Source organism: Schistocerca piceifrons, chromosome 1 (assembly GCF_021461385.2).
Source record: "Schistocerca piceifrons isolate TAMUIC-IGC-003096 chromosome 1, iqSchPice1.1, whole genome shotgun sequence".
NCBI classification, from domain to species: domain Eukaryota; kingdom Metazoa; phylum Arthropoda; class Insecta; order Orthoptera; family Acrididae; genus Schistocerca; species Schistocerca piceifrons.
The window spans coordinates 444,227,181-444,248,738 of NC_060138.1; the positions used below are offsets into that span (position 1 = coordinate 444,227,181).

Genomic DNA, 21,558 nt, shown 5'->3' on the forward strand with positions numbered 1-21,558 from the left:
TCTTTCTTCCAGTTTGGAATTCCCCATTCTTTTCGTGTCTTCTTATGGAGATTCGTTCATGTCTTGTGTTCCAAGTGCTGTTAGTGCATGCTGAGTACAATGTGTTCCTTTTATGTTTTTATATTTCAATACCAGGCAGACTGCTGAATTACCACTTTAAGATATATTTACACTATTAATTATTTCTAGAATGTTTCAAGACATTGACATTAGCGGCCAGTGAATACCATTCTGACCATACGTCGCATCCCTAGTGGTGCTTTATGCAGAAGATGAAACAGCGGTGTTTCGGAAGGATTAAAATAAAACAATAACAACGAGGAAAAAGAGAGAGAGAAGAAAATGACATTTCTCGTTAAATTTCTTGCAAGATTATCAAAGATTGGAGCTTCAATGCTCTTATAATTTTTTGAAAATATTTTTTTCCAAGGCTGTTTTCGACTATGATTATTTACCGCGTATGGCCGATTTCGATTTTAATTCGTATAAATACGGACATGAACATAAACAACAAACATCAGCAGTCATTTGTACGACTAATAGTCTTGTCCCGTGTACGCAGATGCTCCAGAAACCATGCTATATTATCATTATGATCCGACAATCTTTTGTGCAAAAATATTTTGTACAATTCGAATAATCAAAGAATTTTTTTGGAAATTTGTTGTAAGATCTTATGAGAAAAAAAAACTGCAGAGGTCATCGGTCCCTACGCTTACACACTACGTAATCTAACTTAAACTAACTTACGATAAGGGCGAAACACACACCCATGCCCGAGGTAGGACTCGAACCTCCGACGGGGGAATCCGCGCGGTCGATGACAAGACACCCCTGACCGTTCGGCTACACCGCGCGGCAATATTCAAAGACGACGTTGTCTAAAAATGAATGATAATCGCACCTTTTGGCTAACATATACTGCTTCGTGAAAAATTGTTGTTAATTTAAATAAACCTCATATTATGGTACCTACATGAAGATCCCATTAACCTAGCTGCAGCAAAATTAAATGTTGTAACATTTTGAAAAGCTTGTATCATTTTGTATTCTGTATATTATTTCATATCATTTTATCACGTTCATTCCATTTCATAACAGTGGAGTTTCGAACAAATATTTTGTTTTTAAACCTCTCAAGTACAGCCCCAATTTCCGTCGTCTGTAATGAAGTTGTTCTACTAAATAAGTTCAAATGGCTCTGAGCACTATGGGACTTAACTTCTGTGGTAATCAGTACCCTAGAACTTAAAACTACTTAAACATAACTAATCTAAAGACATCACACACATCCATGCCCAAGGCAGGATTCGAACCTGCGACCTTTGTGGTAGCGCGGTTCCAGACTGTAGCGCCTTGAACCGCTCAGTCACTCCGGCCGGCAATAAGTTTCATTTCCATCATTCGGAAAAGAGTCGAGTCGTTAGTCTAGGCTGTAATAGCAGTAGATAAACGACAATCGCAGCTAGGCAGATATGTGCTTTCCTCAAACACGTACTGCTAACTATTCCAATTATTCTCAGTCTTAACCCTCGCTGTGCATATCAGCAGTGTCTGAGGCCTCGCGTTATTGTGTTACGTAAAGGAGGCGGATTACCACTCATTCCTCCCACCAATGCAAGTTATGTAAGATGTCTAGCTCAATCTTAATGATACTGTGATGTACAGCATGGTATTGGTTTGTGTAGGTATGTAAGAAGAGACAATACTGAAGGTCAACACATAACCTGCCCCTTTCGGGTAGCAGAAGATAATGGACTCGTACTCGGGTGAATCTGCATTGAGACCCGCATGTGGGTATTCTTAATTATGTTTCCCGTTAATTTCTGTTGCCGCATATGGGTATTGTTAATTGTTTTCAGTTATTTTCTGTCGCAGGATTTTGTGCACGAACTGACCTCTCGACTATGTCACATTTCGGGCGATCTGGGCTGCCAAATCATTCCCTCGAACTTTTCAGAAAGTTCTTCGAACCAATAGCGAACAATTGTGGCCCATTGAAATGTCGCATTGTAACCCGTAAAAATTCCATCATCGTTTGGGAACATGAAGTCCATGAATGGTTGTAAATGCTCTCCAGGTACCCAAACATCCAGTGGACTCAGTCCATTCTATGTGACCGCAGCCTATACCACTATGTAGCCCCAAATAGATAGCATAGGTAAGATTTGTTACCTGTAGGTTCGAACCACACATAAGGTTACGGAGATACTTCAGGAACTCAAATGGGAATCCCTGGAGGGAAGGTGACATTCCTTTCGAGAAGCACTATTGAGAAAATTTAGAGAACTGGTGTCTGAAGCTGACTGCCGATGATACTACTGCCGCCAACACACATTGCAATTAAGGACCACGAAGATGAGATATGAGAAATTAGGGCTCATGCAGGGACATGGTAAGTGGACCCGTATTCAGGAGGTAACGTCTTTGATTGGTTATCGAAACGTTCTCGGTCCCAGTTCGAATCCCGCCACTGCTTAAATTTTGATCTGTATTGGTGGCTGGAGACTTATTGCATAAGAAGTCACCCACATTTCGTCAAAGGCGGAGGAACGGACTGAGGATCGGAGCACAATCTTGTCCTAGAGGTGGGAAATTGCCCCAAAACGAGGAAGAAACAGCAATGATCAACAGCATGAGGATGCAGAAGGCAATGGAATCCACTGCATTAAAAATACGTAACCTGTACCCTCAGGACATGTGACCTGTAATTGAAAAAGTGTCATGATGATCTCTCCATTGGCAAAAAATTCCGCAATAGTCCCCAATTCGGATCTCTGGAAAGGGACTGCCAAGGTTAAGGTGACCATGACATGAAGATTAAATATTCAACGAAAGGATAACGTTCCACAAGTCAGTGCGTGGAATGTCAGAAGCTTAAACGTGGTAGGGTAGCTATAAAACCTGTAATGGGAATTTCAAAGGCCCAGTCTAAACGTAGTAGCGGTCAGTGAAGTGAAATGGAAATAAGACAAGGGTTTCTGGGTAGTATAGGATAACATCAACGTCAGCAGAAAATGGTACAACGGGAGTAGGATTCGTTAATAATAGGAAGGAAGGGCAGAGAGTGCGTAACTGTGAACAGTTCAGTGGTAAGGTTTTTCTTATCGGAATCGACAGCAAACCAACACCGACAACGATAGTTCAGGTATCCATGCCGAAGTGGCAACTGGAGATGAAGAGATAGAGAAAGTATATGAGGATATTGAAAGGGTAATACAATGCGTGAAGGAAGAAGAAAATTTTATAGTCATGGGGGACTGTAATGCAGTTGTTGGGGAAGGAGTAGAAGAAGAGGTTGCAGGAAAATAGGAGCTTGGGACAAAGGATAAGAGAATCATAAGTGCAGGAGGTACACCCGGGTGATACGAGAAGATTTCAATTAGATTAGATCAAGGTTAGACAGCGACTCCGAAATCAGTACCCAGGAGCAGATATAGGCTCATATCACAATAATGATGAAGAGTGGGCTGATGTTTAAGACATTAGTCAGAAAGAATCAACAAGGAAGGAAGTTGGATAGAGAAGTACTAAGGAATGACGGAATACGCTTGAAGTTCGATAAAGCTATAGATACAGCAGTAAGGAATTGCTCAGTAAGCTGTACAGTTGTTGAGGAATGGAAGTCTCTAAAAGGGCGGTCACCGAAGTTGGGAAGAAAAACATAGGATCCAAAAAGGTAACTGCGAAAGAACCATGGGTAACAGAAGAAATACTTCAATTGATCGATGGAAGGAGGAAGTACAAAAATGTTCCGGAAAACTCAGGAATACAGAAATACAACGCGCTGAGAATGAAATAAATAGGAAGTGCAGGATAGCCAAGGCGAAATGGCTACATGAAAAATGTGAAGAAATCGAAAACGAAATGATTGTCAGAAGGATAGACTCAGCATACAAGAAAGTCAAACAACCTTAGGTGAAAATAAAAGCAAGGGTGGGAATATTAATTCCACTATTAATTGCAGAGGAGAGAGCGGATAGGTGGAAGGAATACATTGAAAGCCTCCATGAGGAGGGAGATTTGTCTGAAGTTATAGAAGAAGAAACAGGAGTCGATTTAGAAGAGACAGGGGATCCATATTAGAATTAGAATTTTAAAAGAGCATTGGAGGACATAAGATCAAATAAGGCTGAAGGGACAGATAAAATTCCATCAGAATTTCAAAAATCATTGGGGGAAATGGCAACAAAACGAGTGTTCACGTTGGTATGTAGAATGTATGAGTCTGGGGGCATACTACCTGACTTCCCAAAAATATCATCCACACAATTCCAAAGACTGCAAAGCTAATAAGTGCGAGAATTATCGCACAATCAGCTTAACAGCTCATGCATCCAAATTGCTGACAAGAATAATATACGGAATAGAAAAGAAATCTGAGGATATGCTAGATGACGATCAGTAATATCTTTAGAAAAGATAAGCCAAGAGGGAGATAATTCTGTCATTGCGGTTGATAATGGAAGCTAAGCTAAAGAAAAATCAGGACACGTTCATAGGATTTACCGACCTAGAAAAAGCGTTCAAAAATGTAAAACGGTGCAAAACGTTGGAAATACTGAGAAAAATAGGGGTAAACTATGGCGACAGACGGGTAGTATACATTATGTACAAGAGCCAAGAGGGAATAATAAGAGTGGACAACCAAGAACGAAATGCTGGGATTTAAAAGGGTATAAGACAGGGATGTAGTCTGTCGCCCCTAATGTTCAATCTGTACAGGGAAGAACCAGTGGTATAAGTAAAAGAAAGGTTCAAAAGTGGAATTAAAAATCGATGTGAAAGGATATAAACGATACGATACGCTAATGACATTGCTCTCCTGACTGGAAGTGAAGAAGAATTACATGATCTGCTGAATGGAATTAACACTCTCATGAGTTCAAAATATTGATTAAGAGAAAATCGAAGAAAGACGAAAGTAATGGGAAGCAGCAGAAATGAGAACAGCGAGAGACTTAACATCAGGATTGATGGTCACGAAGTAGATGAAATTATGGAATTCTGCTACCTAGGCAGTAAAGTAACCAATGATGAACGGAGTAAGAAGGAGATCAAAAGCAGACTAGCAATGGCAAAAGAAGCATTCCTGGCCAAGAGAAGTGTACTAGTATCTAATATCGGCCTTACTTTGAGAAAGAAATTTCTGTTAATGTATACCTTGAATACAGATGTGTATGGTAGTGAAACATGGCCTGTGAGAAAACGGGAACAGAAGAGAATCGATGCGTTTGAGATGTGGTGCTACAGACAAATGCTGAAAATTAGATGGGCTGATAAGGTAAGGAATGAAGATGTCCTGCACAGAATCGGAGGGAAAAACAATATGTGGAAAACACTGGTTAAGAGAACTGACAGGATGGTAGGACATTTGTTAAGACATAAAGGAATGATTTTCGTAGTACTAGAGGGAGCTGTAGAGGGAAAAAACTGTAGAGGAAGACAGAGATTCGAATACATCCAGTAAATAATTGAGGACGTAGGTTGCAAGTGCTACTCTAAGATGAAGAGGTTGGCGCAGGAGAAGAAGTCGTGGCAGGCAGTGTCAAATCAGTCAGAAGACTGATGACTCAAAAAAAATGCGGGGGAAGGGGAGGGGAGGGGGAGGCTGTGCGGCCACAGTCACTTCGGAAAACTTTTCACGTGAATCATCTGAGTACAAATGACAGCTCCGCCGATACACTGTCCCTTTATATCTTGTGTACGAGATACTGCCGCCATGTGTATATCTGCACATCGCTGTCCCATGGCTTTCGTCATCGCAGTGTATTTGCTATTTGTACTACGACTGCAATGAAATGGAAGTGCGAAGGACATATAGTTAAATGAAAAAATCGTACATGGACCAAGAAAGAAAGGTAATGTACGGCAGAATCCAGAGAAAGCATTTATTCACAGTGGATGTGAGATCGCAGCAGCTGCTGGTGGTAGTCACGATACACTATCAGTTCAAAAAATTCCGAGACCGATTTTATTGGTTCAAATGGCTCTAAGCACTATGGGACTTAAGTTCTAAGGTCTTCAGTCCCCTAGAACTTATAACTACTTAAACCTAACTAACCTAAGGCCATCACACACATCCATGCCCGAGGCAGGATTCGAAACTGCGACCGTAGCGCTCGTGCGGTTCCAGACTGTAGCGCTTAGAACCGCTCGGCCACCCAGGCCGGCACCGCTTTTATTCCTGGCGTATAAGCGACACCAGCAAAATAACTGCCGTGACAGCTCTAAGCAACAAATGTGCATTCGCCCAGCATGTTGTGAGCAGACAGTGGTAAGTAGGGGACGTACGAACGTAGTGTGTCAACGTTGTTTTGTCACAGATCGCAATTGAGCTCTATCTCCAAATATATTGTTGAAGACGTAGTCCAGATTACTTTAAGGAAGACAAAAACGTGTGTAAAGTTTGTCCTGCACACACTGACTTATAAACTAAAGCAACACGGTGCGTGAACGTCTGCCACGACTTGAGTAATATGCAAAAACTGCAAACAATTCTTTTCTAGATAAAATCATGTCGGGTGACGCGACTATCTGTTCTCAATACGAACGTACAACAAAATGGCAAGGTCTATAAATTCATGTGAATGGTCAACGCTTTGATGACATAAGGACAATGTGACGCTCGAACTGAACAACATCTCAAAAAACCTCTTTTCAGGCATTTTCACCGAGCGAGGCGGAGCGCATCCTGTCATCCTGATTTAGGTTTTCCGTGATTTCCTCAAATCGTTTCAGGGAATTTCTGGGATGGTTCCTTTGAAAGGTCATGGCCGACTTCCTTCCCGAACCTTCGCTAACTCGATGGGACCAATGACCTTGTTGAGACTATGTAGAATGGATGGGAGGGTTGAGGGAACGAGACTATGTAGAACAGCTTAAGCATTAAAATCGCCGTCTTAAGTTTTCTCTACAGGGTGTTTCAGGAGGAACAGTAAATGTTTTAGGAGGTATTAGTATAGACAAATTGCAATAAATATGTCTTTGACCAATTTTTATTGAATACAGAGATACAGCTACTAGTATGTAACCCAAACAAACCTAAAGCAAAGGCAAATGAAGTCGTTTCCAGTTACTTACAAAAAATTCCAATACCAACTTCAATACAGTTTTGACTTCTCTTGATAACACCGCGTGTAGCTCTTCTGAGGTCGTCTTTGTGTTCTTTAATGAGGGCTGCACTACTCATAAGCAGAACGATCAAATCGGCTCTTGTGGCTACTTTATCTTTGTAGATGTCGCCTATCAACTACCCCCAGAGGCGAAAATCCAAAGGGGTAAAGCTGGGGGACTTTGGTGACCAGGAAATGTGCTCATGGCTACCGCTCCATCCACTGGCGATTGTTAGGCTTAGACAGTGTGTCACCTAAGGGCTGCAACGCACAGGAGCCCCGCCATGCTGGATGAATATACTCATTCTAGTAGCCAAAGGAATCTATTCCAATAATGCTCATTTTCAAGAAAGTGTAGATAACGGGGTCCTGTAAGATCATGCAGTGACTCAACAAACCCAATCAACTGATTATCTGTCAAACCAGACCCCCACATTTACAGAGAAGCTTCCTTGAAAATGTATCTCCACAACGGTATGTGAGCTTTCTTCAGACCACTGATGTGAATTACGAGAGTTATTGATGCCGTCACGAATGAAAGTGGCATCATCAGTGAAGAGTAAAAATGGGTTTTCCTGCCGATTTTCAAGTATTCAATCGTCCATCTTCACGTTCTGCTCGAAGGTACTGAATGAGCTGCAAATGATATGGATGAAACGCGTGCTTACGTAAGGTGCGCCATTTTCTTTATATGTGGAACAGCGATACGTGCAGAAATTCTACCTGTGCTTGTTGAAGGACTACGTTCTACCGACTGAATGTCCTCTACTTCAGCCACAGCCTGTTAATTTACACGTTCAGATGCATTACGACGGCTGGGACTGTACCAGTGTCACGCAGTGTATTGAACTCACGGGTATACACGCTTGAATCTGGTAATCTGCGGTTAGGAAATCGTATACCGTATTCTCTACAAGCAGCAACAGCGTTTCCATCACAAAAGCCATACACAAATACCATACCAGCACGATCAGCACATGTAAATACGTGCGGCATGTTTATGCTCTACAGTACACTGGACTTTGCCAAAAAATCATAACGAAAACTACAACGTAAATTAAAGCACAACTTCGCAACGTGAACATTAACATTCTACTGCTGACATTCATAAATACGCCCATAGTAACCCATAGCAACCGGAGTACCAGGAAACGAAACGAAAATGTATCTCTGTTCTCAACAAAAATTGGGCGCACAATATATGGGATTGAACTACAATTCGTCTAAGCTGCCACCACGTAAAACGTCACTAATTAATTTTGTCTTTTACTAGTGTGTAGGCAGAAGAGGGATTTTTGATACACCTGCTATATGCAGTACGGTCAAGTGACGCTGTTAACACCCAAGTTAAGCGGGCAGAGTACGGGGATTGGTTGTGTAACTGGATTTTGCAAGGTCATCAGTCATAAACACTAGGCTGAATACTAAAATAGCGTCCCGTACATCAGAGAAGAGACACAACGGGTGATGGTTGAGTGAGTGAGGCGAAAGCGCGGGAGCTCTAGGTAGACAGTTCCTGGTGTGAGAGTCGATGACTGCTGTGGCAGCGTCGCAATTGCAGTACCATCAAATATTCCATACATGCACTGCTTTTTAAATCCAGAAGAAGAGCACCTGTGAGCAGCTGAAGTGTGTGTTTAACAAAGAATTAAGAGGTCAGATATAGTATGAAAAGGAATAGGTGACGAAACACGTCTGTAGAAGAGTTTCGACAGGACGTGAGAGCTGTTAATGTGATCTTTTACGGTATCTGAAGTAGTAAACCTGACGCTAGAAGGAGCAGTCGGTGCGAAAAGTGCAAATGCTAGAACAAGACTTCACTATCTAAAACATCTTATGGTTGACGTTCGGTGTAATACACTGCCTGACTAAAAAAGCAAAGCCCGCAGAAAACCGTCAATGTAGCATACAGACACACATACATACATTAATCCTTGTTCCATAGATCATGAATACGACATTTGGTAATGATGTGGAACGTGTCATTTTAACAAAAGTTTTCTTTACATAAAATAAATAATTAATTTTTTTACAGTTATTACTTCATATCTAAGAATTCATCTATTGAGTAGAAGGAGCTGTCATTCAGAAATTCTTTTAATTTGCTTTTTAATGTTGATTGGCTATCTGACAGACTTTTAATTCTATTTGAGAAATGACCAAAGATTTCTGTGGCAGCATAATTCATCCCTTTCTGTGCCGAAGCGAGATTTAATCCAGAATAGTGTAGAGCATTCTTTCTTCTAGTGTTGTAGCTATGCAGTTCGTTGCTATTTTTGAATTGGGATGGGTTATTAATGACAAATTGCATGAGTGAATATATGTATTGCGAAGGTACTGTGAATATCCCGAGTTCTTTAAATAAATATCTGCAATGCCTTCTTGGCTGGGCTCCAGCTATTATTCTGATTACACGCTTTTGTGGAATGAATACTTCCTCTCTTAATGACGAATTGTCCCAAAATATGATGTCAAATTTGGAATAACCCTAATAGCATAAGTAGCTGAACGTAACTGTTTCAGCAGATCATCGATGTGTTTCTTCCAATTCAATTTCTCATCAATGTACACACACACCCATAAATTTTGAGTATTCTGCCCTAGCAATGGACTACTATTCATAGTCTACATTTATCAATGGTGTTATGCCATTTACTGTACAGAATTGTATAAACTGTGTTTTCTCAATATTATTGAGGGTCCATTTGTAGAGAGCTACTTAATAATTTTCTGAAAGACATTATTTACAATTTCTTCAGCTTAATCTTGCTTGTTGAGTGTGATTACTATACTTGTATCATCAGCAAAAATAACTAGCTTTGCATCTTCATGAATATAGAGTGGCAAGTCGTTAATATATATTAAGAACAATAAGGGACCCAAGACTGAATCCTGTGGGACACCATTCTTGATACTTCCCCAGTTAGAGGACTCTGCTGATTTTTGCACACTATCTGTACTGTTAATTTCAGCCTTCTACATTCTTCCAGTTAAGTATGAATTAAACCATTTGTTCACTGTCCCACTCATACCACAATACTTAATGTTATCTAGAAGAATTTCATGATTCAGACAGTCAAAAGCCTTTGAGAGATTACAGAATATCCCAATGGGTGTATTTCGGTTATTCAGTGCATTTAATATTTGATCAGTGCAAGCAATATAACATTTTCTGTTGAAAAGCCTTTCTGAAAACCAAACTGACATTTTGTTAGGACTTCATTTTTATAAATATTTGATGCTACTCTTGAATACATTATTTTTCAAGAATTTTTGATAAAGCTGTCAGAAGTGAGATTGGGTGGTAGTTGTTAGCATCAGAGCTCTCCTCTTTTTTATGCAATGGTTTAACAATAGTGTATTTAAGTCTATCTGGAAAAATGCCCTGTACAGTGAGCTACTACATATGTGGCTGAGAATCCTATTTATTTGTTGGGGACAAGCTTTTAGTACTCTGTTGGAAATGTCATCAGTTTCATGTGAGCTTTTACTGTATTATTTCCCTAATTTCAGAAGGGTAGGTGGGTTGAATTTCAATTTTATCAAATTACAAAGGTACTGCCTGTTCCATATACTGCCTTGCGTTTTCTAATGCTAGCTCGATGCTATTTTCTCTACAACACTTACAAAATCAATACTGTAAATGTTTTGTACTTTTGACTTCTTGTTAAAGAACTTTTCATTGTGTTTGATAGAAATACAGTCTTCCTATGCTCTTGGTTGCCCTGTTTCCCTTTTAAAAATTTTCCAAATATACATTTCCATTTTCTGTTTATAAGATATTTTTATCCCTTTAGTAAGCCATGGCTTTTTAGATGGATTCTTACAATTATTTTTCATTGTTTTCTTAGGGAAACTGTTTTCAAATATACTCACAAAGGTATCATGAAATAGGTTAAATTTTAAATTATCATCATGTTCCCTGTACACCTCATCCCAGTCTAACTGTTGCAAGCCTTCACTAAAATTTTGAATTGTTAAATCGTTAATTGAATGCACTATTTTGGAGGACTGTTTTGCAATACTGTATGGAGCTATACCATATACTGTAAGTAATTGTGCACCATGTTCAGACAGACCATTCTTAATAGGAAAAGTTTTTATTTGGTTAAATTTACCTCAGTGTATGACAACATTATCTATCAGTGTGCTGCTTTCCTGTTCCACCAGAGTAGGAAAATCAATTACTGATGTCATATTGAAAGAACCAAGTAATACTTCAACGTCAAGCTTTCTATCGGACTCTTTCAGAAAATCTACATTGAAACAACCACAAACAATAATTATCTTTCCTCTGTCTGACAGATAGCACAACAAAGAATCCAATTTTTCAAAAATAGTTGAAAATTTCCCAATGAGGACCTATACACGGCTACAATTATAAGGTTGCCATTATTTAGTGTAAGCTCACACACACACATGCTTCTATATGTTGTTCTATCCAAAATTTTATAGTTTCCAAATTTTTCACACTATGAAAGACTTTTAACACATTTGGAAACTCCTCCTCTCTCCATAGTATCTCTACTTACATGTCCACCTACATTTACGATTTCCATACCTGTGACTATATGATGTACAGACAGGCATAGTACATCTATTCCACCCTCAGTTTCTAAATCTTCTAAACAAACAAGAAGCTGATCTACTTTGTTTTTTAATCCACCTGACCACGTTCGAAGTCCGTGAGTTCAGTGGAGCGCCCCATTCTGCTCTCTCACAATTTCTAATGACTACTGAGGTCGTTGATATGGAGCACCTGGCAGTAGGTAGCAGCACAATGCATCTAATACGAAAAACGTATGGTTTTGGGGATGTCCGGATACTTTTGATCACATAGTGTTTGTGTAACAAAAACAACCTAAATTTTTCACTTAATATGCACCTAAAGAAATGTATTAAATTTGTATGTAAACCTACGTCTAAAGTACGCGGAAACCGGCCCTTATTTCATGTTTTAGTTTAGTTTTTTTTTTTCAAGAAATACTTTGAAACAAGTGAAACCTTCAATAGATAATATAAAACAGACTACAATTAACGTCGTTACGATTACTTATATTCAAGAGCTTAAAATTCAAGTGTGTGCGATCTGCGCCAGTGCTGCCGTAGCTTCGTAATTGTGCACACCATCAGCTAGAATGTGGAATTGCAATTCTCTGTGACACGGGACGGCAACCAGACTGCTTCCGTGTTGTTCGTGTTTGATGTTGTTACGAGGCCTGATAGCGTATATAAAGAGCATGAAGAGCGTCACATATTGAGTGATCACTGTGTAGGGGAGGACGCTCAATCCTATGAGATTATCAGAGGTTAACGACCCTAATTATGAGTCTGCATTTAGCCGACAGGTCAAAATGTGCAACATGCAGATTTTTGAGGTGACAGTGGCCCGGTATTGGGGTGGGTGGGAACGTGATGACATTCATACTTGTCGTCAAAGGAATCAGTTTCTTTTCTTGGCGGATGATCTAATAGTGCAATATTCAGATGCTTCTTTAACCATTTTTATATGGCAACGGTCCAGTGTTGGACTGCATGGGAAGGTGAGGATGTCAAGCTTCCAGCCGACCAAGTGTGACCAGCGGATGGCAATCCCCGCATTGTGCTCCAAGCACGTTGTAACGCCTCCACATCTGCACCTGCTGTCCGAAAACCTTCAAGTAATTGACTCCCTTCAACATTCTGCGTCACCTCGCACCACGTGTTGCAGACTAGCAGCACCTCGATGCGGAAATTTCCGACCCATGTCGTTAACATCAGAAAGCAAAGGAAAGTATGGACTTCTGATCAGTAACGTCGCATTCTATTTAGCGATGGATCGCGGTTTTGCATTACCCCGGATGATTCACAGAACACTGACGGTACAATAGTACGTAACGGACATCGTGCGTTCTTATGTGTCACCTCTCATACGGAAGTATTGTTGTGCAATTTTCCAACACGGCAATGACACCCTTCTCAGCTGAATTATTGTCTGCTATGTCAAACTGGTAAGTGGACTCTCACTGCCCAGACCTTCACAATTTTAACTCGTTTTTGTAATCACTACAATAACTTCACATAGTCTGTCAACCGTTAAGTTTCGTTGCGTCTCTTCCCACATTCTGTGTGATTCAGTCATTTTCTCAGGTAAAAGTTACAAAGATGTGAACAGATTTGTGCATTGTAAGATGAAATAGGAGGCTGCATCAAACAAGTCGAAAGGCTGATGAGTAAAAATTTATTAGTTAAACAGGCATCGTATGGATCTAAGTTGAGTAAATGGTTTACGGAGATGGCTACTGGAGTTGTAAATATACAGGATTTATATCTGTTCAAGACCGAGAACAGTCTATTGAATAACTTTACATCACAATTTACTTCATTTGCAGACTAATCATTTAGCTTTTTAGTTGGTTAGTACCTCACAAGTACATGTAGCGCAAGCGAGCCATAGATTTTTGCTTTCCCCTGGGCAGCACGTCAGGTATTGAAGTGTGGTCACATGGATGGACTGTTACACGCAGAGGACAAACACCTATTACACTGAAGTGGGCACACATATTAAGATACCAGTTATCACAATATCTTTACGTATGTCCCTAATATCCTTTGTATTCGCTCCTAACACTAGAGGACAGTTGTCTATATCAATCGGTTGATCCGAAAAAAACATTAATGAACCACGAAATCAACAGAATTAGTGCTGTATCGGATAGTAAGCGTTAGTGGCGACACTGGGCACAATATACCGACACACGACTTCGTATATCTGCGAAATATTGACCGATGCTTTACGCTTCTGGCCGTATACATTTCGGCCATCTTCTGAGTCAGATGGCTCGCAGCAGGTGGAGCACTTTCTTATGTTTCTATAAACAAGAGAGCAGCGTCTCTTTGTCTTGACCACAGAATACACAACGATAGAAATGTTGCTCTGAGACAAGGAAACTTGTATAAAGTGTATCAGTGGTTAGATGCTCGATATGTGTCCACATACAGATGCATTAATGGCAGCTGCTCTTTAGCTACGTCTTTTTAGCTGACCAAAGAAGTCGCCGGATTCCATGCTTTCTTCATAGTGAAACCGTCAATGGTATTACTTAAATCCCTCGCAGAACAAATTTTCACTGAATCCTCAACAAACAATGTCTGCATATCATTCGCTCTAACGACTCCTTTTTGGAATCACTTACCGCTCTAGTATGCTCATTTAACAATATCGATCACATTTTCATCTTCCCTGCAAAGTTCTGAGTTCTTTCCAGAACAGCTCCAGGCTGGCTAATGATATTACTTACCTTCCTGCCATTCGTGACTCAACCAAGGAACACTGCATAAAAGCAAGTATCGTTCACCCTCATAGGCAGCCCAATTAATTTTTTAGGATGCAATAATCAAACTTCAGTTTTGACTGCGCCTTTCACTGACAATGCCTTGAATGAAAAGGGGTCCGCAGCTCGTGGTCGTGCGGTAGCGTTCTCGCTTCCCGCGCCCGGGTTCCCGGGTTCGATTTCCGGCGGGGTCAGGGATTTTCTCTGCCTCGTGATGACGGGGTGTTGTGTGATGTCCTTAGGTTAGTTAGGTTTAAGTAGCTCTAAGTTCTAGGGGACTGATGACCACAGATGTTAAGTCCCATAGTGCTCAGAGCCATTTGAACCAATGAAAAGGGAAAAATGTAAGGGCCATCTACTCTACAGATGTGTGATGAGTGATGCGGTACAGAACATTTTCACCAACATGAACACCTTTACTGGCTTTTATTTGGACCACAGATTACTGTCTAATTTGCGTTACAGAATGGACAAATGTTATATATACTTGCATACTCCTAGATGAAGAATAAGCACCCCACAGCTGTTCCTGTATCAAACAGCAGATAACACCTGCTTTCAATAGTTGCTAATTTTGGGATGTAATGAACAGTCAATAAGACACTCCATAATTAATAATAATACATTCAGTCAATAAGGCACCTCTCGTTCAGTTTATTTCCTTCATCATCACTCGCAGTATGTGTCGCCGATAAATCAGCTGGAGAGATTTTTGAAATTCGCTTCACATGGAATTGGTAGTGATATCATAATCCTTGTTATAGATAGTGCGGGATGTGCTAGGAGTCATATGACTGGAATGATTATTCGAAGCAAAAAAGTCCAGTAAACGTGGGCTCTAAAGTGCATACCGTAAGAGTTACGAGCACTTATTCATTGTCGGTACTATGAAACAAATCTTTTTTGCTCATGTGCTTCGATTTCCTTATTTCCATTGGAGGTAGTATAGAACAAAACTAGGAATAACTGTTTAGTAAACATGTTGTCTGAAACGCTTACATTAAGAGCTGTGGGTACTCGTTCAGAAGAAGAGATGAGTTTCATATTAACGAAGCCGAACGAGTACTCCTAGATCTTAAGATATCTGTTGTAGAGCCCGTGTTTACTAGATTATCGCTTCTAATGATCGTTCCCCGCATATTCCTGGATATTGACATATCCACCTAGGACATCCTGTATACTATAGAGAACATAATGGCGCTTGTTCTCATGATAACAGAAGGCTACAGTTGAAGACTTGACGTCTGAGGGCACTGAGAACGCTTTTAATATAACGAAGGAAGCTAGACATACTCTGAATCTGTGCACTGCTGATGAAATTGGACTCGCAGTAATTAGGTACTGGATTTGAAAGTGGCCTGTAACAAAAGTCGAAACCTGGAATCCAAATAAAACTAAAAAGAGCCTCAACCTGTCTTCGTGTTCCTCCGTTACTGAAATCGAAGTGTTGATGTTTCCGTTCAGCGCTAGTTTTGGGTAATTCATTTACAAGTTGTGGATATGTATCTTGGTTGATATCTCTTTCAGGGGTACAAATTTATAATAAATGTGGCGACACTGTTTCTTCCGTTGAACAAGATTTTTACTTCAAAAGCAGTTGGTGAAATTAGTTGCCCAAATCAGCATACACAACACAAGTTAATCATTTATTAGTTGCTTTCATGGAGTCGCAGAATCCAGGTTAAAGTTGTGATCACGCCTTGTGCACTGCTCTGCCTGCCTTCTTGGCAGCTGTTCTGGCTTTGGCAGCTGTCCTGGCTTTGGCTATTGCCCTGGCTTTAGCAGCTGTCCTGGCTTTGGCGTGAGATGCAGTCCTTGAGTTTGCGATGTGCCTCGAATTGCCTTTGCCCACACGGGATTCTGAAAATGAGGTCCAAAACATTAAATTTTTTGCAATATTTATACTCTTCAGGGTGTACACTTATATGATACTATGATAGGAAAAGATATATTCGTCTACATGTTGCAACAATGTGATCTGTGATTGTTACTGCCTTTGTGAGGTACTGCCTCCTTTTATAGCCTATAATGTCTGTGACACGTTGGACTGTGACTCAATTTTAGACCTAACAAACATAACAAGTAGTTTTTTAGAGTTCTAGGAGCTCTTATCTTTTGTTAGTAGGTGCAAACGCAGCCTTTAGTGTCTCGGTTTTGAGGCTGCAGTACCTAGTGTCAAAGTTCTTACAGACAGACCACCTTCAACAGTGTACCAGACTCTCAATAAATGAACCGAAATAGGAGGTGCAGTGGTCAAGGAACTGCATTCATATTCTACATGTGATGCATTCAGACTGTGTTATGGGATCCAGATTGGGTCATTTTTGGTTTCACTCATACTTTACAGAGAAATGCTGTGACGATTCCTTGAAAAGACTGCGAGCAGCTCTTTCCTTCTTCCTTGACAGTCTGAAAAAGGCTTTCCTAGTCCTTTTCAGTACTTTCGACATCGAAAAACGTTTGTGGCAGTGAACCAGTATGATATAGGAACACATTAGCCTCAGTTCATAGCTTAAAAGCCCTGTTGGTTCTCATCATTCTTTGTAGTGGCTAAGATCCATGGTTAGTACTTGAACTAGTATGCGAAGTACTTATTCACCATAGCAATCTGTTCTGTGTAGGGGAAGCTGTGCTGCAGAATATTGTGCAATGACGGCAGGACAAAAAACCCTACTCTTACGGTTCTGCTCAAAAGATAATAAGAACTAACAATAATGAGTTAAACTCGAGGGAAGCGTAATTTAAGACTGACGATGTTTTAAAATGAACAAGATTACAAGTTTTCAAACAGTAAATAAAAGACATTCTCGTAATGTTATTGTACTCTGTGGTTTTTATTTCTGTTTGTGATACTTGAGGTACGACTGCCGTCATGGTCATGTAAATCCATTTTTCAGACTCATAATAATTTGGTTTACTATATTTGTGAAAGTCTGCAGAATCTAAAATTTCCTCATACGTTCCCTTGCAGATTTTATTGTGATAGTTTTGGTGTTGCAGTATTGGGTTCGCGACACACAATGGAACCCATTCTTGTGCTCTGCGGCTGTTAGTATTCGCTGCCACCTCTGTGACCGTGATAACTTTAGTACGGAAGCGCTGGACCTGGAGGTAGTCGGATCGAATCCCGTTACAAAGGAATTTTTTCGAAACTACTGTTTTTTCTGTAAGGGGAAATAGGATGGGAGCATACAGTCAGGGATAACCAGGAAGACGTCAGGGTCCATCTTACCAGTAAAGCAAGATCTCAGCGTTTTGTTCAGACTTTGAGACGCACAAATTTGACAAAGACGTTCATTTCAGTTGGGACTCTTCTGCAACGTGGACAAATTCATTTGTATATGAGGAGATGGAAGTTGAGCCTTGCACTAAGTATGAGTAAACTTGATGTGAACCCAGATCATATGTCAGGTTTGAGAATAGGCAGTATACAAAAGGTATCACGAATGTTCTATGCAAAGCAGTTCTAATACGGTATAACAATCCCGTAAACAGTCTATACTTTGATCGCTGTGGTTATTTTGATCACTCATACACCAAAAGTATTACAATTATCTCCTGGCTGTCAGTTCGGGTGTTCAGTATATCGTGTTTTGTGGTAAAATCCCATCACTACACGCCAGATGGCACCATGTAGAGCCGAATTTCTTGCGCAATAGTTGGCGAACCTATTGCGACTTATAACTGGATAGGAAAAAGAATGTTAAAATCTGGCTGTGCAGAATCCACCGATATCATTTAATTGCAAAGCTATCGGTGTTTTCAACTATATAATGTAGGTTACTGGATTAATTCTGAAAGTAGAGCACTGATTTCCTTTTCGTTCATTTGCACATATCTGCCCGCATATTACGAATTCTGTGGTTATGTGCATCACTTCCCTGTTTATGGGTTATTTTGACCAATGGTCATTGTTGCCACTGCATTACATACATACAATTTATTAAACAGAATTGCCGCCAATTACATTATGAGACTAAGGAATACAAACATTAACCATTAGTATTAAGACGAAGGCTCATCTGTAACTGTTAATGTGCCTACAACTAAGAAAAATACAAGTCAGTCATATACTGCCCAAATTTCAATGTATTGTGGTTCAGGCTGTGATTCAGGTACAGCATGTAATGTCGAATATCCCCAGAAACAAGCAGAAAATTCGTTTTGCCACATGTGTCAGATAATGACTCGATATATGAAGAACTGGTGAACTTAGTTCTAATTGCAATTTTGAAATAAGGATTTACGTTTAAGAGAGATGAAACTGAAGGTATCATACTCAACTAAATTTGAAGCTATGAGTCTGATCCTCCTACCTAATACCTTTCGTTATATTTATAATTTTGCTTACGGATCACGGTGTTGGATTTATGTACTGTACTGGGTTTGTTCCTGTTGGAGGCTTAATAAAGAACTTTAACAACTTTAGATCAATGTCTTTATTTGAGGGTTGTCAAAGTTGCATTGTATTTTTGAAGTGAGGATCATCAGTGAAATTGTAGTAAACAGTAGTGAAAGTAGAGGACGGTCAATGTACCCCCAGATCCACGCTAACTTTGGTCACTCTAACTTTTACTATTACTTCTTCTGCACTTCAGAAAATATTGTATTAATCGGCATGTAATACTTTCATACGAGGGCCCCTATGTTCAGTAACATAAATATCACAGAAGTTAAAAAACAATCATTTGAATCTGCAAATTGGCCAAAGAGTACCCGGTTTACGGTACTCAAATATTTGAACCAACATGCACGTTGCGTGCAAGAATGAGGACGGAAATCAATTGCGGACTTCTTGGAGGAACCATTCCAGAATTTTTCTTTAGCGATTTAGGGTTAGCAGAGAAAACATAGCAGAGTCCCGGTGTTCCTACTTATGGGTCTTCCGAGTCTTAACTAGTCCTCTCGTTCTCGGTTCATCGGATGAAATCATGAGATACAGTTGATGTTGATCCGTCCGTCGGCATGAACTATTTAACTTGGCATCCCGTTCATTACCATTCCATAATACCAAGGTATGTTTCGGCATCTCTCCTGTCGCTTCATTCAGACATCCATCCACGACGGAAGAAACCAGCATCACTATGAACAAGCATTCAACACAGTCATCCTCGTAACTTAAACACACATCTAACAAATTTACCACAGGTGTAAGCAAATCAATGCCAAACCTCCCCCGCTAGCCACCACAGGAAAGGAAGATGTCAGAATCTTTCAGAATGGACAGAAAAAAGTCAGCCATTCGTGTACGCGCCTTCTAGCCCTTCGTCCGCTTTCTCTGCCAGCACTATCCAACATACAGCTGTAACTGAGTCGACGTACCTTGTTCGGTGGTAGAGGCCTCCATCTGGGGCTCGGTCGCGGTTGTCGACTGTTCTGTAGAATTGCTGCTCTCGCTGCTCGTTTCGACGACTGGCCCGATTCCAATAGGCAGCTCGCCTCCAAAGTCACCATCGTCGCCATCTACTGTCCCAGGAACGAATTCGGGGATACCCATCTCACCATCGTCACCACCCACTGACCCAAAAGAGAATTCGGGAATATCTATCTCTTGAGCACCATCGTCACCACCCACTGGCCCAAAAGAGAATCCGGGAATACCTATCTCCTGGGCAGCAGCGTAAGGTGCATGTAGCACGAGCAAGCACGCGCCAAACAGAATTATTACCAATTTGCTGCTCATTGCTGCCATGGGCCAGTCTCCGTATACGTATATTGTGAAGACAACTGTGAAAGTCGACGAGTTGCACACTACCTTATATAGTAAGTAAAGTTTCCTGATAAAAGATATTCCACCAAACTGAAGGTCACACTAATTAGCAGTACGCTCGTTGAGGAAAACAAAAATCGGAGCAACTGCGATTGTCGTTTATCTGCTGCTATTACAGCCGAGGTTAGCGACTCAGCATTTTTACTAATACTGGTAATACAACTTATTCGAAGAACACGTTAATTACGAACTACGAAAATTTACACTGTCTGTGCAATATTTGCTCGCAACTCCACTGTTACAAAGCGTGATGAGCAGTTCAAAACGACATGAAACAGGACACACAACAAAATGAGGTAAAGGGTACAAAATGGTATAATCTTCCATTTCGACGCAAGTAAGATTAAGATTTATAAATTATAGAGCGCAGCAGTCAGTCGTCCTGCTGCGCTCTATAATTTATAAATCACATAACAGTCGCTGAGTGCACCTACTTGCCTAATGGATGGTAACTTGATTAGATTAAGAGTTTCTTCGGGTGAACGCACCGATCATAGAAAGTTGTTTAAATTCATATTCATTTTGCACCTAGCTGTATACATATTAGCCAAACTTGGCTTCCTTATTCATTTTTGAACAACGTCGATTTCGATTATTTTATTTGCTGACGTTCACTGAATAATATCAGACTGAAATTTTTACGTGGTGTGCTTTTTTAAAGACTATGTGTGGTACAAGTGATTGTTGATGTAGGTTTTTATGTCTTAGTCCACATTTAAATGAATTAAAATTGAAATTGCGCTGTCGTGGAAAGTAATCATAAACATACATAACCCTGCCGGAAAATGATAGTATTCAAAAAATTGTATATCTACATTTACATGGATATTCTGCAAATCATATTTCAGTGTCTAGCAGAGGGTTCATATAACCACCTTCACAATATTTCTCTATTATTCCAATCCCGCACAGCGGCCGGAAAAACGAACCTATATCTTTCCGTGCGGGTTCTGATTTTCCTTATTTTATTATGACGATCATTTCTCCCTATGTAAGTGGGCGTCAACAAAATATTTTTGCATTCGGAGGAGAAAACTGGTCATTGAAATTTCGGTAGAAGATTCCGCCGCAACGAAAAACGCCTTTGTTTTAATGATGTATGCGATATCATTTCAGTGAGACTCTCTCCCCTATTTCGTGATAATTCAAAACGTGCTGCCCTTCTTAGAAATTTCCTGATGTACTCCGTCAATCCTATCTGGTAAGAATCCCGCACCGCGCTGCAGTTTTGTAAAAGAGGACGGACAAGCGCAGTGTAGGCAGTCTCTAAGTGCCCTGCACATAAAACGAAGACGCATTGGTTCAAATAGCTCTGAGCACTAAGGGAATTAACTGCTGAGATCATCAGTCCCCTATAACT

At 40.3% G+C, this 21,558-nt stretch overlaps 1 protein-coding gene across 1 annotated transcript; it reads right to left on the reverse strand.

The window, feature by feature from the left end:
• Window positions 1-15,988: 15,988 nt before the first annotated feature.
• On the reverse strand, window positions 15,989-20,170 carry LOC124784943. Its single transcript, XM_047254140.1, has 2 exons — window positions 19,751-20,170; window positions 15,989-16,288 (listed from the first exon to the last, which is right to left on the reverse strand). Exons 1-2 carry the CDS (start codon window positions 20,118-20,120, stop codon window positions 16,122-16,124), a joined length of 537 nt encoding a protein of 178 aa, XP_047110096.1. The 5' UTR covers window positions 20,121-20,170; the 3' UTR covers window positions 15,989-16,121.
• Between the last annotated feature and the right edge of the window lie 1,388 nt (window positions 20,171-21,558).

What these genes read in the sequence shown, in the direction of transcription:
- LOC124784943 (XM_047254140.1), bottom strand. Translation starts at nt 20,120, where the DNA reads ATGGCAGCAATGAGCAGCAAATTGGTAATAATTCTGTTTGGCGCGTGC. An exon ending in GGCCTCTACCACCGAACAAG is followed by an intron (nt 16,289 to 19,750) that starts GTACGTCGACTC and finishes CCTCATTTTCAG; the next exon opens with AATCCCGTGTGGGCAAAGGC.